This window comes from Simochromis diagramma, unplaced genomic scaffold (assembly GCF_900408965.1).
Source record: "Simochromis diagramma unplaced genomic scaffold, fSimDia1.1 OVJJ01000131.1, whole genome shotgun sequence".
NCBI lineage: Eukaryota > Metazoa > Chordata > Actinopteri > Cichliformes > Cichlidae > Simochromis > Simochromis diagramma.
In genome coordinates this window covers 5,901,212-5,922,434 of record NW_024387200.1, presented here as the reverse complement: position 1 = coordinate 5,922,434, position 21,223 = coordinate 5,901,212, and the positions used below count along the sequence as shown (strand labels likewise).

Genomic DNA, 21,223 nt, shown 5'->3' with positions numbered 1-21,223 from the left:
TTAAAATGAATGTTTTTGTTTATATAGCCTGGCACAGTTTTATCGCCCTCCATTGGGGGGCGCTGTAACCTCAAAGAAACTGAACTTTCACTCGTAAAGGAGGAATTTGCATGTAAGCAGACGGAAGACCGAAGGCTTAAACGGAGGCAGGAGAGGATGCTCTGTCAGTGGAGGCTGAGGCTCAGTCTGCAAGCGCATCAGCACCGACTGTCGACCCCTTTCCAACTTGTAGCCTAAATACGGACAGTTGAATTAGCAGTTAGCAAAAGGAGGATGAATCCGAATTAGAGGGATTTTTCTCCCCCACATATAAGCGTGCTGCCAAGGTTCTGTCGGAGTTTGAGCCCCTGTGCAGGTGGGTGCGTCAATATTTTACTTGAGGAATTAGTTCAATGTGTGTTTTGCATGCAGTCTTACTGACAGTTTGCTAACTCGTTAAGACTCCCAAAACAGCGTAATTTAAAAAGCTTTTAACAGTAAGTAAAATGACTTTGAGCCATCAAGAAAAAATACAATTGCACCTTAAGATAGGTGGAGGATATTTTATGAGAAATAGCCACTGACGTCCCAACTGGGATGAGCACTTCTGCTGTGTCATATAGCTAGCATATTTACAAAATAGCGCAAAGTCCCCCTACCCCCTTTAAATTGTTTTTCCTTTGACACTCTGATATTTAGTTAATATTATTTAAAATATATATACCATTTTAAATGTAAATGCAATGCAGTAATAAAAAAAAAAAAAGCAATTTTTTTCTTTAAAAATAGTTGTTTTACAGCGATTGTGTCCAGTTTAGGAAGTGACCACTGATACAGAACCGATCTGAACCCTGCAGGCTGAAATCCAATCGATTTCCTACTAAACACGCAGGCACACACACACAGCAGATTTGGGAACATTTGGAGTTTCGGTGCTTCAACTCACCAAGGCAGAATAGTATCATCATTAAAATCATTATTCTTGGGATCAAAAGATTATCCTGTCTCATCACAGGACCCCTGACTCAGCACGGCACATAAAAGGTTTGGTAATCTCTTCAGGATCAGAGGAAAAAGCAGAATAACCAAAATAACAAAAGAGGTAATGGGTAGTCACATGGCCACTCCAAGTGTGCAGTGTGTTTTCTCTTTTTCATTTTAGTCTCTCAGTTATCTTTTTGTTTTATGTTTGTCTTCCCTGCAGATGGAACTGAGCAGAAGGAAAGTGCCTCTGTATGTAAGTATGCGCCCCAGTTTGCAGCCTAGATCAGCTTCTTAAATTAATCTCAACAGTTAGTTTTCCCTCTGGAAAATCTCTAAAAATTGAGTTTGGAATTCAGTGAGAGATCAGCATCCTTGTTTATAAAATGAAAGTCACTGACAGATTGTGCTGTGTCTGAAAGGGTGTGACTGATATGTCTTCCTATGTCTGTTCATCATGTTAGCTGTAGTTTCTCTGTACGATTTATTTAAATGTGAACCCAGTGACCCTTTCACTGTGTTGTTGGAAATGGTGTTTTCAGACATATGAATAAATCATTTCTGTGTTGTTGTTTTTTTGTTTGTTTGTTTGTTTTGCTGTTGAACGCTAATTCAAAGTAACTCAGGAAAAAAAATAAACATATCTATCAGCACATAGGTGACAATAAGATCCTGGCATTTGTGTAGCTACCTACCAAATTGGTAACTCCGTGATTCATTCGCAGTGATGTTTTTTATTTGTATTTTACTTGATGAAAGAGAAATTGTAATTGCTGTGTATTTGATATGTGGCGTTTTTGATCATGGTAACCCTTTGAACCCCTGCTGCCTGTGATTAAGCTGTACACAAACAGGGCATAACTTTGGTCAAATATTATTTTTATTGGTTTGGTGACCAAACAGTGCAAGCAAAATCATGCTCCTTTCGAGATCAAAGGCAGATGTTTTGCTCACATTTAGTTCAGTAATCTATAACTAATGTCATGCCCCTGATAGTTATTACAATTTTTAAAACTCAAAAGCATGTGTCTGAAAGTGTGTGTCTGTTACTGATCATTGTCCTGTTGCATGACCCAGTTTCAGCCAATCTTTAACTGTTAAGACAGTTTGACTCTAGAATACTTTGGCATACAGATGCTCCACTCAATGACTCCAATGTGCCCAGGTCCTTTGGCTGTTTGTGCTGATATGCTGTGCTTGTTTTTTGCCAAATGGGGCACTGTGCATTACGACCATCTCCACTTTGGTCTCCTCTGTCCAAAAGACGTTGTTCCAGAAGTCTGTTGATTTGTTCAGGTGCAACTTTGCAGACTTTATAGGATAATTTGATCACATACAGAAAAATGCTTTGTTGTATTAGTGCAGATCACTTAGCAACACAACAATGCATTTGACCAAGTGTATGACACTGGATTTCTGCATTTTCTGGATAATATTTTTGAAACATAACATTAACCTAAGTATTATAACAAACCAAGCACACCCCTTCGCGAAAACAGAACAACTTGAGTAACAGTAAATGGAGCAGAATCACTGAACTGGTCGAGTCAAACTTGGAGGCAGCCCACCCAGCAACTGACAGGACCTATAGGATGTGCTGCCAACATCCCTGTCAGGCACCACAGGACAAGCACAGAGCTCTCATGCTCATACCTCAGCAAGTCAGAGCTGTTTTGGCAGCATCACTTGGATCTAAACAGTATGAGACAAGTGGTTTTGATATTGTAGCTGATTGGTGTATGTGCTCACATCCACATAATAATATGCTATCCTTCAAGGTGCAAGACAAAGTAAAAAGTAGCATATGGCCACACTGGCACACTTCATATCATTGAAAGCACCAGAAATAGTTTTGTTTGAAAGTCTGCTCCAATCCATTCTTCTTCTGCCTCTGGCATTATCAACAGATATTTCCAGTATTTCATTTAGTGACCACATTACCATTAGTGGTCACGGTCTGGTCAATCATACAGACGTAGAGAGTCTTAATGAGGGTCCAGGAGAAGCCTGGTTGACGTTTGAGGATTTGTGGTCAAATAGAAATCTTCCAGACATGAAGAAATAAATAAGTGAACGCAAAGGTTAGATTAGGTGAGACAATGAGAAATGGAGGCAGGATTACTCAAAGTGTCCTTATTTTAGTCAATAAGAGGAGTGAAAGCAAAAAGCCTCTAGTTTTATTAACCATGAGAAATCAGGTCAGCTGTTGAGGCCAAAAGAAAGACTACTGAAAATACACTCTTAAGTCATCTACACTAATCTGTAATGTATATTGCATTTCACGGTAAACCTTACCTTTAGGACCTACATTTTGGCTGCAGCTTTTTTTCCCTCAGGCCTGTTCCTCTACTCCCGCCTCAGTCAGTCTTTTGATAGGTTTCCAAGAATAACCCACACAATATGTCTTGTGGCCTCAATACACTGGTCTATTGAGGCCACTGTAGGTGGACAAATTGATATCGTCTACAATAGATTTCTTCCCCTGTGACTGTTGGATGGTGGTGAAAAAGCAGCAGCTCTGTTAAAAGACAACTAGCCTGGGAAGCTTTTATTTTGTAGCTAGTGAAGCTAGTTCATGTTCAGTCTTTATACTTGAAATCTTTTGGTTGCATTAGTTATAACCACGTATTCAAAGTGGAAGCATCACATGAAGACAACAGCATGGACCCAGAAATGTGCAAAAATGCAGAAATCTGTTGAAAAACTTTGGAGACTGCAAAAAGTAGCAACTAGCCAAAGAACATAGTGGATGTATTTATATGTACTTGTGAGTAAAGAGTGAGTGCTAGACTTTCTCAAGTGGTTACTAAGAAGACTGATTAAATGCTAGTGTTGTTTATATTTACTGAAAGTGTGAATAAGCAGCTGTTTTCTCACAATTGCCATATGAACAGCTTGCCACTTTTTGGCTGACAAGTTAAAAAAATGAATAGCTTGTGCTTTCAATATAACATAAATATTATTTCAATATATAAAACCTCAAGGTCTCAGCAAATCAGATTTCTGGGATCCTTAAAGGCTTGTATTGTTTTAATATAATTAACAGAACAGTTATAGGATGTCTTATTTTTAGATGTGTACTAGTCAATTTATTTATTTATTATTATTATTATTATTTATTTATTTTTATTTGTGTGACTGTTCAAACCTTTTTTTCATTCTTTCTTTTGCCTTAAATGAGAAATCTAAAGTCTTGTAGCCTGTCTGGATCAGGACAGGTCTTTGAGGAGGCGCTAAGGCATTCCTGTTTTTATTGAGGAGGGATGGTTTATTGTACCCTCGAGAGGAATGCTATCAGGGGATTTGGTGTACTTTACAGAAATCTAGAACATCAGAATCAGAATAAAGTCTTGCTCTAAAATGAGCCTGTATACTTAACAATAGATGTATTTTTTTGATCGGTAGCGTCTTTCTTCTTTGTTTTTCCTCTTGACCTCTTCCACCTTCATTTATCCCAGGGCGAAGCAAAGGTATTTGCATTGCTGGATGGTTTTGACTCTGCGCCAGAAGATGCAGAGGTTTACATTGTTTTGGAAGGATCCACACTGATCCATGTCACCAGGGCTCACAGTGATGTCATGCTCTGCTTTATTGTGCCCGGTATGTTTATGACTTTCTGATGTAGTATTACATGTATAGTACTGTGTAAAAGTCTTAAATCACCCTCTATTTCTTTGTATTTTCCTAGGAAAATTAGAAATACATACAGCGAACATACATGGAAATATAGTTTCCTCACTGTTTCAGTACCTTCGGATGGTTTCTTAGATCAACTGAATAACAAGATGCTTCTCTCGGATCCTGTGTCACAACTTTGCTCAATTTTTTTTCTTCCTATTTCTTAACATGGTTTTCAGATAGTGTTCCTCCATTTTAATGTTTTTTTTTTTTTTGTTTTTTTTTAGGTCTTCCACTTCTTTTGTCCTTGACTTATTTGGATATCCTGAAGCTATTGCTTAAAGAAAACTCATAAAAATTACATGAAAGTTTGGCTCTTTGGAAGAAAAATGTAAAGAAATGACGGGTGCTTTAGGATTTTTGCACAATATTTTATGTTCTCATGTCTAATGCCATATTTTGGTATTTTACAAAGCCATCGTCAAACATTAGTATATTCTAGCAATCCCATGTTTTTCCACTTTTTCACTCCCGATTATATATCAGAATACCTAAAAGAAGTATGTATTTGAATTTGGCTTACACATAAACATGTCCCTACAGTGGCTTGAGGTCTGACAGGGTGCAGAATCTTAGCAGCTTCCACATAGGAGTGAAACAGCTCCATGAACAATATGTCATTATTACTGAGCCTCTGTGTAGGTTGACTCAAACAACAGGCAGTCCTGCAGGCTTTGCACTCTCAAACATACTAACTCAATGCAGAAATGCAGAAAACAAAAAGTGCCTTTGTTAGCATCCAAAAAGAAAAGCTGATACTCAAACATATCCAAGGGCTTGGAGGCATTCTTAAAGCCCTGTAACCATAGTGTGTTTTTGTAGTGTTGACTCATTTCTCACAAACCATAAATCCTTTTGATAGATTTCCTTTCACCCTTTTGGGCTTTCTGTTTATTAAACACAGTTTGAACAAAAAAATCTGTAACTTTTGGAGTTTTTTGTTCCACCATATAAAAAGATATTGTTTATTTAACTGATGTTAAATATAACTTTTGTTGTGCTTGCTTAGGCCATAATCTGGCAGAGATGGTTTCTGTCCAGGCATACCTGTGCTCTGAAACTATACCTCTCACCTGGGTAGGCGAGGCTTCATTAGAGTATGTTCATGATGATGCTCAGGTAAGAAAAGCCAAAAAAAGTGTGCTTGTGGTAAAAATTACATGTTAATACAGTTTTTTCTTGTGCACATGCTTTTTAGTTCATATATAATTGATAAGAATTCTACTGACATTTTTGTATTGGAATGGGAAACGCTCCAATACAAAGGCAGCAGTGAAAATAATGTTTTGTAGAGCTCTTCAGTTACACCTGATTGTATCTTATTTACAACTGGCACCCTTACAGGACCTCGCAGAGCACCTGGTAATCCATGGACATTGTCTGAACTCCACGGATCACAACGAGCTGAGCAGCCTCTTCAACCTGGGCCAGCAGAGCTCCCATTGGGCTATGGATCACCGAGTGGCCCTGGCTATGGCTAACCTCGATATCCCCCCAAACTGGAATGTACTCGGGAGCCACAGTGGAGACGGTGAGAGCTGCACTGTCTTATCTTGCAGAACAGGGATTCCTACACAGTTATGCTTATCAAAGACACATAAAATGCAGTTTTTATTTCATGAAAAAATGTATTTAAAAATACAAAAAATTGAAAATTCTTAAAATGGTACACTCTGTTTATCCAAACAAAGTTGTAGCTTGGAAAATGGCATGTTAGAGGGAGGGGTTTTAATTAAAGAGTGGATTTACAGACAAGGATAATATATTTAATTATGTACACGTTTATTCATACAAAAAAACAAAAAAGAGGACAGCTATAGATTAGAAATGTAGCTGACAGCCTTTGTCATAATGCATCACTCAGCACTGTCCTGGTAACTATACCAGGAGGTTGAACTCTTCAACTCTGCAACCCCTCTGCCCACCTTCTCCCCAGCCATTATTCCCATTTTCCATGCTCACCAGGCTGAAATCGGAAGTGAACATGGTCCAACGTGTTCCTCTGTTAAATTCATCAAAGCCAATTAAGCAGCATGTAATGTGGTTAATAGAGCCTTTCCATCTGGAAGTAGCCCTAGGCAGAGCTCAATAAATCTGAGCGAGCATGTGTTTGTGTGTGGCCTGTGTGTGTGCTGACCACCAAGTTTACTAGATGCCACCATCTGTTTGTATGATCTGAGTGTTTGTGTAGGGCCACCTACATAAATAACAAACTAGATTTAGCTGTAATATAGTTATGGCAGTCTGTTTCATTGCAACATCTCTCTCTAAATGTCTGCAGTTAATTTGATAACACTGCTTATGACATCATTCTATTGCCGATGCTTAATACAGCTCAATGATCAATCCCCGAATCTCCTAAGTACTCACTGTTTGCATGCAGTGCTTTCAATAAAAATTTAAAAGCACTGGAACATCTTAACAAATCCTTGTTACTGTCACAAAGACAAAAGATGACACTGGAGGTAATCATGTTCTTCCTGAGAACATTTCTTAAACTGAGCATACTAGAAAAATTGTAGCGTTGTATTAACATGCATTTCAATGCTCCGGACCTGCAAAATGCCAAAACGTCTGTTGTTGTTCACAGTTGCTGATGATCAGTTAATGAAGTGCATTTTATCAGTCACACCTGACTGTTACACACTCTCTTAGTTCTTATGGAAGCAACAAGTGTGGCCTTAGTCTTTCACAGGACTGCATGGAAAGCTGTTTGTTCTTCACATGGCTGTATTCATTATATTAAAAATAGAAGCTGCACAGTAGGAAGTCAGTACAGTCAGTAGTAGTCAGTGCAGCTTTCATGACATTTGCATTTTTATTTTTACAGTACGTCTTCTGTCCACCCTACTTTTCAAATATGCACTAAATCCTGGCATGGATGCCAGTGTTGCACATTTGTTGGAGAGAGATTCTGTCATTCTTTTTCAGCTGTTCTTTCTTAGGTTGTTTTGTTCTGTCTTTCTCTTCACATGTTATTATTGGATTTAGGTGGCGACACACTTGACCAAGTCTTCAGAATCTTTACTGATTCAGTCATTGAACTTTGGATTTTTGTCAGAGGATAAAGCCTAGTACTCCTCTCCTGACAGGTTTCTGGAGATTAGGAGTCATTTTTTCAGGAAGCATTCTGGTTAATTTTCAGACATTAATGGCTCCATCTATAAGTCATCTCCTGACATCTTTTGCACTCGCCACACTGTCACCTCTGTGCCTCATTATTTCAACTTTTCAAGTCAGTTTTATTTATATATTGTATTTATAGCACCAATTCATAACAACAGTCAGCTCATGGTTCTTCTGTGTGTATTTACTCTGGTAGTCCTGGCCAAGTTCATGCTGCACCCAGTCAGAGCTGTAAAAATGTATCTCACCCAGTATTCGTCAGGCACCTTTTCATGTTCATTAGCAAAGTTTAATCTTGCAGCAATGTGCTGAACAGCAAGCCAGGACATTTTTTTTTCTTGGACTCTCTCCAGAGAGGTTGTTATGCAATGTTCTTCATACTGAATGAGCTGTCACAAAAACTCAAGATTTCAATTGGTAAGCCTTATGCTAAGTACGAAGCGCTTCCTGTCTGTTTTATGAAGCTAGATTCTTCACATCATGCACCGGCTTTGGCATTATTTCAGGAGGAAGCTCACAGCAGCCTAATTAGTTGTACTGTGACTCATTCTCATTACTTCTACAAGTATATAACAACTGATATTTTTAGTTATTGTTTTTACTATTTCTTCTTTTAAAAGTATAAAATCTTGAAATAATTATTTTTTGTTTTACTTTCGCTGGTAATTTATTTCAGTGTGAACCCATGTAAATCCATGATGCACTTATGCATCGTGATAGAAACATCAAAGTATAAAAGGAAGAGAAAAACTAAACATGGGACCATTCTGATTCTTTTATAAAAACCTTTTCTTTAGTTAGTATAACTGGAAGTCACAGGTGTATTCTCTTTATTTCTACTTTTGGGACTGAAGTTTCAGTTTAGTTTCTCTAAAGTATGTTTTATCCTCTGTAAAGGGAAATACCCTAGTTGTCAGCTTAGAAATATTGTGATTCTGAAAAGGTGATACAGTCCTGAATTATTTGAAGTTTAAGTGCTCTTGCACAGAGCTTGACTCATTTCTCATCATCCTGCGGGTATTTCTTAATCTTTACACAACTACCCATTACAGTAAAAAGGGCAAACTGTATGGTATCACAATGTAAAAAAAAAAAAAACTACCATTTTTATGATGAGATGACAATTTTAAGTGATACCAAGTGTTGCTTCTGTTATATTTGTATATTTTTCCTGCAATTTATTCTTTTCAGACAGCATTTGTAATTTATATCTGAGTTAACTAACGTACTTCCTTAAAAGTAAACTTATTCTCTCTTTTAAGGAATAGTAATAAGATCTATAAAAAACTTGTTAGAGAGTAAAATGTTTTTCGGCTGGAGCAGTTTTATCTGGTACAGATAGAAATCTTGTCGGACTGCATTAAATTGCAGACACAAATCTAAGAAGTCGTCACATTTGTAGACTGTCTGTTGTCACGATCTTGTTAAAAGGCTTCTGTTGCCTTAAAATAGGTCAGTGGACCAGAGGGATCCAGTGCTGTGTAAGAATAGAAATCAGTTAGTGACAGTTCAGATAGTTATCCTAATTAGACGGTTATCCAGATTTCTGACATGCTAGTTTCCTCCTGGTTTTTGTGAGTCTCACATTCCTGGTTAAGCAGTTGTCTTGGATCCCGCTGCATTCTTTCATGTCTTCAGAGATGTCATTTTTTAAAATTGTAATATATTTTTCTCCCTATTCTCCAGAGCACTGTCCCAGAGAGTCTCCCCTTCACCTAGCTGTTCGATGGGGTATGTGTCGACTTGCAGAGCTGTTGCTTTGCCAGCCTGGGGGTTTGATGGCTGTCAATCTGCCAAACGAAAATGGAGTCACGCCGCTGCAGCTGGCACAGACAGCAGGCAACACTGAACTGTTGGAGCTGCTCTCCAAGTAAGATTATAAACTTTAACGAGGTGCTTCCAGGAGAGACTCTGACAAATGAATGACTGTTTTGATAAAACATTGTGTATTCAGTGTAGAAGTTTCCTGTGCTCCACAGTAAGGGAAAACTTTCCTTCAACTATACACGACCCAGTTTTATGTTTGCTATTATCCGATCCATCCATTTCTAAATTTCCAAAATACTGTGATTATATTGAAGTGATGAAGTGCATTTTGTTATTATATGTCACCTGTTTGTGTTACCTGAAAACTCCACCTCTAACTGGATCCACACCATTACAGGATAATTTATTTTGGGTGCAAGACCAGATCATATGCACTTAATGACAGTAAATGTGATATGCAATATGTTAAAGAAGTTTGGGAAAATAGTAAAAACTGTATTCGAAATATCAACCCTAATGCCTAATATTTTTTTTCTGTTGTTTTGCAGCCCACCCAATCCACTAGCTACACCTCCCGCTGGTCTTTCCCAGGTGTGGGCGGACAGATCTCGCCTGCTTAGGTTCTGTCATGACATGGGGAACCTGACTCTGACTGTCAGACAAAACCTGAGGTGGAGCTCGGAGGAGAGCCGACATGCTGACATCCTGCTTCTCAGAGAGCGACTGAGAGATGAGGACTTCCTCAGAGGGGTGAGCAGAACAATATTATGATGGTCGTAAAGATTGTAAAGGTGATATTTGTAAACACAAGAATAAATTAGAAAAAGGTAGTTGATTACAATTATATAAAAGCAAAACAGAAAAAATTACAGATTAAGCTTTTGTTGAGGATGTTTTTTTTTTTTGTTCAAGGTTCTTAGAGGTACTGTTAAATTAAGGTTAGGTAGCAGGTGTGCAACTAACTAAACAGAAAAATCAAAACCCATAAATACAATACTTTCTCAGTTTACCGAATCTTTTGATTTAAATGCTGCTTTTTTTCCTACAGATCAAAGCACTAAGGAGGGAGCGGGTGGAGACGATCTTAGGGAAGGAAGAACTAGTGGATGATCCTGCAGACAGTGGTATCATACACATTCAATCTGTCTGATTTGTGAGATTTGGAGGCCTGATTAAACTAAACCATGCAGTCTTAGCTCTCCTCTTTCATGTTGAGATGATTTGCTATTTTTCACTGTATTGAATCTACACACTGTGGTGTCATGCAGACTTCAGTAGAAATTGACTGCCCTCATCTGGGCTTTGTGGGTACTGCAAAGATATGGCAAAAAACAAATCAACTGTATGAAGGTGGCGGTTTGTCATTTCTTTGCTGAATAGATGATCAATCGTTAGTCAGTTATCAGGGAAATAATTAAAAACAATAACAACAGTCTACTTCAAAACTTTCTGCTTAAAAGTATTTCTCATCAAACATAATCATTTAAAAAACAAGTTAGTTGAAGATATTTTGTTTATAAAATAAAATGTGGGAAGTTTTGGGCAAGTCTGCTTAATCATTCCTTCCAGTGGTAGATTTGGATAAAGAGTAGAGGATGGATTTACTACTTCATCAAGCAGATATAAAGGAAGCTCAGTAAAATAAAGAGTTCTTCAAATCTGATGTAGGCCTTGTTTTTAAATGTGGATATTTAAGGATATTTAAATAGATGAATAAAAACTTTGACCTGTTCCTGGTGCTACAGGAAAACTCAGCATGGCATAAAAATTCTTATACAAATTCCCTACATAAGGCCTGTGGACATTAAGTAGGGAATTTTAAAGCAGTTTACCCACTAATATTTGGCATATTCCACTGAGATCCCAAGCCACATCACTAGTGTGATTGACAGTATCTGAGCTAGTTTTGTTTTTATTTTTGAAATATTTCATCCTTCTCTTTTTTTGTCCCTCTGTCTTTGTCTCTCAAGCTCTGGCACTACTTTTTCTCTTCTCTCTGAAACTCTGTTCCAGCCTATCTATCTTTTATGGGCCACTTCTGCTACATATCCTGCCTTCATTTTTCAACATCACCCAAGGCCACTAATCAAACCACCCAAACACTAATTTCCATGTATTTCTGCCTTGTTACTGGTAAGCCATCATACACCGTGCCCTTTGATCTAGGATGAACATGGTAATTAAATGAAAATGGAGATCAAGGCCACACAGTAAAAATAAATAAATCCCCCAGGTTTATGAAAAGAAAACAAAAACCTGCGTTTACGTGGGATCATTAAAAACTGGCAAGCATCTGTGCTTACTTGTGTTTCTTTTGAAGTTTGATGGCTGTGTCTGAAAATGTTGTCTTTTTTTCAGCACTGTATCCTGACATAAATGGAGAAAACTCTGCCGTTGAAGAGAATGTAAGTATTTAACGCATGGCAGTAAAACATTTTTATAAGGATTCACATGCGTACAAGTCTATGGATTACAATATGATCCGAATATTCTTGACAAATTCCGTGCAACAAGAGGCGTTCCTTCCAATTTTCCTGAATATGTTATTACAGGTGGCATTTTAAAAACACTTATTCACTTTCCATGAACATCTGTACCAGCTAGTGGCAAGCACTGCTACAATAACTGTGGAGCATTGTCTGCTTCTCAATGCTCCACAGTTGTTGTTTTTTTTTTTCACTCTTATTGTCAAGGTGCTGGATTTGGCACCTTGCACACACCACTGAATAGCTGACTTTGTGAGCGGTCAAGTGTGTGTTTCGTGTTTTGAGAGGTGTGGTGTGTGCACATGATTCTGGTCATCCAGTAGGAACAGTTTAATGTGTTACAGATGGTTAACTAATTGATCTGTCTCACACACCTAGGCACTCGCCAAACACTTGTGTTTTTTTACTTAGTTCTACTCGTTTTTTTCAGTTTTTGTGGTATGCTGGAAATGTGCATGCTGTTTCGTTAAAGGTTCCCAGTTTCTACTCCGAAGTATACGAGGAGCCGCTGATGTTCTGTCTGAATGAGGAGGACGAAGAAGACGAGCCTTCACAGTCTGACTCTGGTAAGATTTTCTTTCAAAGTAATTTTGGTTTTTTAGAAGTCCGTTTTTAGCTGTGGTTTTAATTGTACAGTTTGTGGTACATCAACTTTTGTGCAGACGGAAATCGATCACTGTTGTTTTAGGTGCTGTTATGTTCATAGGAAGTTATCCAAGTAGCTTCAAATTATTGAGTGAGTTCAAACTGCAGGAAACATTTCCTTTCCTGAACAGAACTTGGAACTCTAACCATCATCTATGGCTGCCGACTGTCCCCGCTGACTATAGGATCACATTTCAGGCCCCTGGCTTGTCTTGCCCCCCTCTCCCTGAAGTTTTTTTAGTCGTGTCACTCTGTGTTTACAGTTATTGTTGAACCGAGCAGGATCTTTTTTTTAATTTATTTTTATGAACACTTCATCCTGAGTCATCCTGCTTCTGCCAGTAGTGACAGGAGACCAGAAACAAACCAAGCCAATTCCTGACTAAATGGCTGAAGGTGGCTTCACTCTGATGTACTCCTGGATTGCAAGAGGAAGGATTTGAGAGTGGGAACATCCTGTGGGTTAATAATTGGCTGGTATTACTGCAGACCAGACTGATGCCTCAGTGTAAGAATGCTGTGGTTACAAGCCGAGGCTTCAGACTTTATAACACTTGGCACTGAACATCTGTAATCTTAGCATCCTGTGGTGAGTGTAGTTTTTCATGCTAAATGGTTAAGCCATTTTGTCCTCTGTGTGCATGTTTCTCTGTGTTTGTTAGCTGAGTGGAAGCTCTTCATCATTTTCGTGTAGCCTGTGATGTCTGCCTCCCTCTGGCCTCTTTTGACCCCTTAAATCACCTTCTGTGGCTCAGATCAAATAATATCGGTCACTTGAATGATGTTTTGCACAAGTTTCCCCTCAGTGGGTCATGTTTGAATGAACACAGCTCAGACTGGAAATGACTCAGGTTTCATACATGCCATTCTTCTGGGATAAAGGTGCTCATTTGACCCTTAAAGAATTTAAATTCTTCAGTAAACATTCCAGGCCTGTCAGGTATCGTGAGTGGCTAGAAGGTTTTTACATTTTTTAGTGAAGTAGTGAAGCTTATATTGTGATTCTGGTCTGTTTGCTAACACTAACAATATGGCTGCATACGTTGAGCGAATGCGTCATCGGGTACACAGACAGAACTTGTGTATCCAGCGCTTCAGCTAGGGATGAGGAATTTCAAATGTAGCTGTCATCTTTCCCCTATCTTCTTGATGTCATCTTTCCTGTCTCCATTTCAGATTACTGTAACTTATTTGACATGACTGTATGTATATAGAAAACTTTTTTTTTTTTAAAGGTTTTACTCTTTTCAAGATTCATATGATAATTTGGATTTTTTTGAGAGGGATAAAGGACTGTTTGTCTTCTTCAGTCACACATTCCCCCATCTCTGCCTTCCTAATGCCCCCGATATTTAAATACCCCACCCAAAACACACTCTTGCACCCAAATGCCTACATACAGACGAATACACATACCATTCCCCATCACATCCTTCCAGGTCAGCATTTTAATGTGAGTTTAGCGAACAAATAGCAAAGGCCACTTCATCCCGAGGAGCGCTGCTCTCCTCCACAGTTGAGGAGAGGGAAGAAGTTTCTGTGTGCGTGTGTGTTCACTTGTGTATTTGATTGGAAGAATTCAGTAGGGAAGAGTGCTCTGAGTGGGACAGGGGTATAGGGAAGTAAAAAGGGGGTGTTTGTGGTTGAATGGGGGTTGCCAGGGCTTTGCTGAATGCAGTTTTCCAGCAGCTTGTTGAGATCTCCAGGGAAAGGAGAGCAGAGGAGTGTTAAAGCAGTGTGTGTTTATGTGTGTGTGTGTAATAGGGGGGAAACTGTGAGAGAAAGGGATTTATGATATGGATAGTTTGGCAGGGTGTCAACAAACGATAAGTGCAGCACCAGGAGCGCAGAGAAGAGTCTGCGACCCCGACTGTGGGATCTAATTGGAGAATGGAAAAAAGGATTAAACCTCACACAGACCTCACAAAGGCAGCATTAATGTTCACTAGCCCGGTGCCAACACCCTCCATCACCCCTCCCCATGCACATACACAGAAACTTTCTATAGTCACAGTGTACCTCTTTTTCTACTCTTCGCGTATATTCTGCTTGCAAAACCCATCTCATCTCCTTTTTCTCTCTCTGTTTTTCACATTCCTTCATTTATGTGCATTTGTAAACCCATGCTTGACCTCTTTTCACAGTGCCATTGTCCAGTTTGTCTTGTAAATCCTCTTTACCATCCTTTTTGCTGATCTTCACTTGTATCTGTGCTGCTGCATTTGGAGCACTGTACTCCTGCAGTTTGGCAAGAGGAGGAAACATGGATGAAGAAAACAGCAGCAGCTCTCTGTGCTGTCTCCATGGAGAAGCTGCTAACCTGGCAGTCCCTCCTCCCCTCTCAGCTGGGCTTTGACATGCTAAAATATAGAGAACGAGAGAATGGAGTGATTGAGAAGGACTCTCTTCAGATGGCATTAGGCATATTTGGGATGAATTGCCAGTGCCTTTAACTGGGTAGTGTTCAGCTATGCAGCCTGGTATCTCTCCGAGACAGTTATGGACTCACAGGGTTAATGATTTCTATCATGTCTGAGACTCACTTTCAATAAGCAGTCTGGCTTCATGTTTCTCTTCGCTGCCGGTTCTAAAGTCATTCCTATATTTGACTGTTTCTCTCCCTTCCTCAGTCCCTCCTTTCAGCTGTCAATACCCTCCTCCCTCTGCTGCTGTCAGCATGTGTATATCTCGCTCCCTCTTTCTCATGACCGTGTGTGGTATATGAGCAAAGAAGGCAGAGACTGACTTAGTTACCTAAAAGTTTTCTCAGATGTAAGAAGAGCAGACAGAGAGGAAACTCAGAAAGAAAGAGTTCAGCCCCGGCTCTGCTGGACAGTTGGTTGAGAGCTGTGGAGGGGGAAGGGGAGTAGTTTAGGGGGAGGGGTGGTTGGGGGAGACAGAGGGGAACATGCTGGCTCACTCCTGAAGTGTCAGAGTGTCTGCAGCAGGGCTCCGGGAAAAAAAAGGAGAGTGAGTGCTACAGCTAGTCCGCAGTCTGTTCAGCCATGTGGGAATAGACGTAACTGCTCATTTATTCATCACACACATCGAACTGTTCGGATGAAGATTTTCTATAAGATCGTAACTCATGGACTCTGACTCCGACTGCCCTTTCAACTACTCCTGGCCTTCTTTTCCCAAGATGAGGATGCGCCGGAAGATGGGGAAAAAAGGTAACGCAGCATTAAAAACCATATTTAAAAGTAGTTTTGCTATTCTGTCGCTTTGACAGGTATAGTTCTGCGAGTGTCCACAAATCTTAATTCACTTTTCACTTCACTGTCATTGACGTCCTTAAAACACATTTCTGACATGTTGATGTCTGCAGTGTTTGACAGACACAAAAAAGATTTGGAAAAACATGTGGAATCATTTTAAAGTGAAAAATGTTAACTTTTTAAACACAGATTAGGCAGCTCTTCTGGCAAACTCAGGACTTAACTTCTAAATGCCCTGTTGGCAGGCATGTTTCACCATTCACTGTGGAACAATAAAGTTAAAATTAGACTTTTCCCATTACACACTCTTACTCACAGACATCCACTGCAGCACCGAGTCTGTCAGAGAGAGCTAACTGCATGTTTACCAGTGATGTAACCTGATACCTGACAGTATGTTGGGGAATGTCAGATGTCCACTCGAGGCTGAGTGAGTGGTTTGGGGCTTTCGCCATCTTCAAACTGTTGTGTGCATCTAAACCCTGCTGAGAAGTCGTGGCCTCATGTGACTGCTAGGTTGCAGTGCAAATGGGAGGCCCACTGTTTAATATGTGCGGTCATATCCCTAGCCTCAGGGAACTGCACTTGATAGCTCTAATTGGTTGTTTAGGTGTCAGTGAAAAAGTGACTGTGATTGAATTGAGTATTGGTTTATTATCAGGCATGGAACCAAAATCTGGTTAATACTTCATCCTGGCATAAAAATTTGTTATTTCATTGTTAGTCATGGGAGAGTTAAATTAAATGCTAAAAATAGTGCATGATTAAACCAGAGTGGTTAAACAGTTCGTTGCTTGTGTGCAAGTGATTCTGTGTTTGTTGGGAGAAGCGAGAAAGAGAGAGGGAGTTAGGATCAGAGAGACAGACACGGGGAAAGATTATGTTACTGCCACGGCTGTGTCATGGCTCAGCTCCAGTTGTCTTTTCCTCATCTTTCACCATAAACCTCTGCAAGATTATCTATGTTATTGCTTTGTAATTGTGATTGACACAGGCTAGCTTTATACACACTGCTGGCCCATGCGCTCTCAACGAGGAACAGAAACGGTGGCACTGCATCAACTTTTTGAACTGAACTGCTTCTACTCGATTTCGACTTTCTTTTTTTTCTGGTCTAACAATACACCTGCAAAGTGAAATGTGATTTCAGGTGTGCACAGACAGACGTTTATTTCTTTGCTCTGAGAGTTGCACGGCTCGTTCTGGCTTCACCTTTTCCTGTAAATACAATGGGCCTGTGATGCTTGGATTGGGATGTTTGACCACAGGTGTCATAACTCAGAGTGGTTTTGTGGATATTGGTGGACAATTGTTCTAATGATTTAAAAGTCCCGAACACTAAAGTTAAATAAATGCCTCCCCTATTTTTATAAGGTAATAAGACCTCCTGTTGTGATTCTTTGAGACTTGGCTTGTTATTTTACTTTCAGCTCTCATCAAAGTGACAGCTGTTTAGTGTGGTCCTTGTAAAGCAAGTTACATCATAAAAGAAGGAACAGCATGAACAAATAATCCATTTATAATTATAATAAGCAAGCCTAGGTGTTTATACGATTAATCATTGTTATTGTATGTTTATCTTGAATTTTATGTTTTGCCCTACAGCTTCTAAAAGGAGTGAACCTTGAGAAAGAAGCCTTGTGGCTGCGCTGCCTCCCCCTCCTCTTCATCCTGCCTACCTCGGTCTCCCTCTCCCAGGGGTGTGCATGGGTTGAAGGGTCACTCTCTGTGTTTAACTGCCCTGGTCTGGAAACCTGGCACTGACTGCTGTCTTTGTCTGTTTTGCTATAGAGTCTCTCTCGGTCTCTGTTTTTCTCGCTGCTGCTACTTTAGGCATTGCTACTGTATACGGTTGCTTCTCACTAAGGGACATGCTCTGAATATCACATCACTTCAGCTTTACTTTTAGCGAGCAGAAATCCTACATAAATAGATCCGCATACTGCTCTGCTTTTCTTTAAAAAAAAAAAAACATCCCCTTTCAAGTCACAGCTGATTGACTGCTTACTCTGCCTCGGGAATAAAGACAGCTTTTCCAGCAGGACGAATTACTTTTTGCTTTTGTAACTTGTTGGCAATATGAACACCCTGCTTCTGTTATTCCCCCAGTTAACTAATGTTAAACACAGATCACACTGCCCGACAGTAATGTTCACTGAGCCAGAATTTATGGGTCAGAGGTGTGTGAATGATTGAGGCCACAGCAGCCAGCTGTGGCTTTGGACCCTGCCCAGAGCCTGAACTATTAGGTCTGTCTGTCAAGTCCCTAAAGTAGGTTTATATGAAATGATATCTGCTTTCAAACAGCAGTTTGACCCACATCCAGAATCTAACCCCATTCTGTGGATTTGATGTTGGACTAAAACGAATCCTTTTCTACATAGCAGAAAGTTTTATGTGACTTTGCGCAGGTACAGTGAATTTGGTTTGAGGTTCATATACAGTATAATCTCTTCAGGTGGAACTAAGAGAATCCAGACGTTTTTAACAACGGAGAATCAGGTTGTAAAAATGTAAGAATTTCACTGAGAGATATAAAAACTTTGGCTGTCCTGGAGTGATGTGCAGTCGTCTCTGTATATGCTGCAGTACTTAAACTTGGGTTAATTCGTTTATGTTTAACATGGATGTAATGGGAATCATCTGGTGTCCTCATCAGTGTTAGCTCAGCTCCCTCTTGCCTCTCATATTTATCTAACTTGCAGCATATAGGAAGCACAGCCAGTTTCTTCTTTGATTTATTCACTGTTACAGTTGCTGAATGCCTTTTTTATTATTATTCTGCAGTGCTGGCAGCTTGGACACAATGGATAAACTATTGATTTACTTTAAAAGAAGAATGTTGAGTCTTGCTTTAATAACTGCTTGATGAGCTGAGATTTAAAACAGCAGTGCCAAAGACACTGTTGGAGGCAAAGCTCGGTCACGGCAAGGTGAGAATGTTATTATTAGCTTAATAATGTAACTGCGCTAATGAGACCTCCTCTTCTGGTTACTACGACCAGAAATGCACCAGCTGCTGGTGTGATTAGATTTTTCTGTTGAATCTTCAGCTTAATGTAAATTCCTCGACTTTTTTTCTTTTGTTAACAAGTAATGTAATGTAATGGTGGTAGTTTCGCAGTTCAGGTAATCATAAATTGACTTACTTTGGCGATTAACCAATCATTTTACTGTACGTCCCATTTTCACTTTGATGCTTTGAAATCAAAAAAGGCAATCGCTGAAACATTTGTGCTCTTTTTGTCCTGTTCCTGCTACTTGTGCACATGTGTAGTTCACCTAGCGAGATGGCATAGAAAAGAGAAACCTTCACTTTGAGGAAGTTAACAGAATGTAAAACAATAATCTTGTAGCTTGTTAAGCATTTTACTTTTAAAAGTAACATTACCTAACACTGGCAGAAACACACATTTTGCTGATGGTTATCTAGTAGCAGTAAAAAAAAAAAAACTATATTAAAAAAAAGTAAAGTCAGTGTACCTGGTTAGTGTTTAATAGAGATTTTTTATGAGCAGTCAGAATTCACAAGTAAGTTTGAAAATAATTGTTACTGTGGTTATTTTTCACATTAAAAGCAGCAGTTGACTATTCAGTCTCACCTGATTTCTAGCTGTTTTGTAGCTTTTGAGGATTTTTATCTGACGCTAACCATTTTATATATATTTTTTTGTGTGTAAAAAAATTATGATTTTATGACCTATGTGTTTATTTTGCTGCCACTATCATTTTAAGTTGCATTTTAATAGTACTCTATAAATAATGACTATTTTATTGTTGTTGTTATTAGTAAAAAACTAGTTTGTATAGAGCATTTAAACTTTCTTAAAAGATAATGTGCCCATTAGCGTCTTACCAAAGGTTAATTGTTATGTGTAGTATTACTGGTAACTTTTACCTTCTTTGTTTATGTGAATCGGTTATTTTCAAACCTGAAATACTTCATAAGAAACTGAGTCGTGGAGAGTGTGTGTGCTTTATACAGAGCAACATCCCAGAGGGAGCTTTGCGTGTTTTGAGAGCAGGAGTGTTTTTCCCCGTTTAACAGTAAAACCAGGCTGCTGCTCACAGTGGCTCTTCTGTGTTGAAAGGGTTCCTCTCAATGCTACTGTGTGCTCACCAGGAGTTATTTCCACTCACCCACTGCATCGAAGGCAGGGTGGAGAAGAAACAAGCCTACAGATGTGTACTCTCGACTCCGTGCACGCCCTTTCACGCGTGTGTGCAAAGAGCCATTCAGATAGAGGCACACACATGCACACACACATACATGCACACACTCATACACACACAAACGCATACAGAGACTCTTAGTTCTGAACAATGACAAGCAACTGCCCAGGATGTCTATGTCACTTCCCGTGTTTGTGAGAAGTTATTTGGTGTTGCTGTGGAAACTAAATGTAATATTGAAAAATCCCGGCTCTCTGTGCATTCTTCTCTCTCTGTAGAGAAAAGCCAGTCCATAAGGGAGAGCCAGGCCTCGTCTCCAACACTGGCTGCAGCTGCCAGACTGTCAGCGATGATACACGGCAAAGACCAAGTGTATGCCAACGCCATGCTGGTGGATCAGGTGAGTTGCTCAAGTTTTTCTATACAGTGTCATTAGGTAAAATGCAGTTTACGACAGGGATATAATTTAGAACAGCGCATGAACAACAGACTTTGCTCATAAGATGTGAATCGTTTCACTGGATGAGCTGCAAATCATCTGGTGGAACAGTTTGGGGTCTCTCTCATTGCATTCTCACTTTTCTTTTCCAGGTGGACGATGCTGACATTAAATACCGCTCTCCAGGGGAAGAGGAGGTCAGCCCTGCATCTCATGCTGACAGCTCCAGCTGGGATTCGTTCTCTGTGACTCCCCCTAATTCAGGGAACTGCTCCCAGAGCCGGTGCCTATCGTCACCCCACAACAGGCTGAGGGGAATCCAAGGTTCTGGCCTGGAGAACCACAGAGAGCAGTCCCCTCTTGTCTCTCCCCCCTGTCCTTTCGCTTCCTCCCCATCTTTTCCTTCCTCGCCCCTGGCTTCCGCCCTCCGTTTGTTTGAGGAAGCACACAAGCGTCAGCCGCAGACAGGCTTGCCACGCTCTCCTTCTTTGAGTCGTAGAGGATGCAGCTTCACAGAGGCAAGCCGAGGCCTGAGGTAGGACACAATTGCAGTTATTCTTGAAAAGGTTTAGACTATTTCTTCTATTGAGATTATGTTAAAGATCACTCCTACCCACTTCAGAATCAGAATCAGATCAGAATCAGAATCAGAAAGGGTTTTATTGCCAAATGTTGAGCAGGTTTACAACATTAGGAAATTGCTGCGGTGCTTCAGTGCAGACATACTGTCA

The 21,223-nt window shown here is 39.8% G+C and overlaps 1 protein-coding gene across 3 annotated transcripts in view; it reads left to right on the top strand.

Moving 5' to 3' along the window:
- Window positions 1–43: 43 nt before the first annotated feature.
- The window catches only part of LOC120745470 (rho guanine nucleotide exchange factor 28-like), a 41,193-nt gene continuing 20,013 nt past the window's right edge, over window positions 44–21,223 (top strand). For 2 of the 3 annotated variants that reach the window (XM_040050364.1, XM_040050363.1), the window contains exons 1-13: window positions 44–355; window positions 995–1,081; window positions 1,150–1,216; window positions 4,419–4,560; window positions 5,648–5,757; window positions 5,983–6,169; window positions 9,451–9,634; window positions 10,080–10,281; window positions 10,580–10,655; window positions 11,890–11,936; window positions 12,490–12,583; window positions 20,332–20,453; window positions 20,645–21,027. In XM_040050364.1, the coding sequence (XP_039906298.1) occupies window positions 1,184–1,216; window positions 4,419–4,560; window positions 5,648–5,757; window positions 5,983–6,169; window positions 9,451–9,634; window positions 10,080–10,281; window positions 10,580–10,655; window positions 11,890–11,936; window positions 12,490–12,583; window positions 20,332–20,453; window positions 20,645–21,027 (1,580 nt within the window). In that variant the 5' untranslated portion in view covers window positions 44–355; window positions 995–1,081; window positions 1,150–1,183. The remainder of the gene's footprint in view (window positions 356–994; window positions 1,082–1,149; window positions 1,217–4,418; window positions 4,561–5,647; window positions 5,758–5,982; window positions 6,170–9,450; window positions 9,635–10,079; window positions 10,282–10,579; window positions 10,656–11,889; window positions 11,937–12,489; window positions 12,584–20,331; window positions 20,454–20,644; window positions 21,028–21,223) is intronic. The other variant, XM_040050362.1, reaches the window with a different exon arrangement.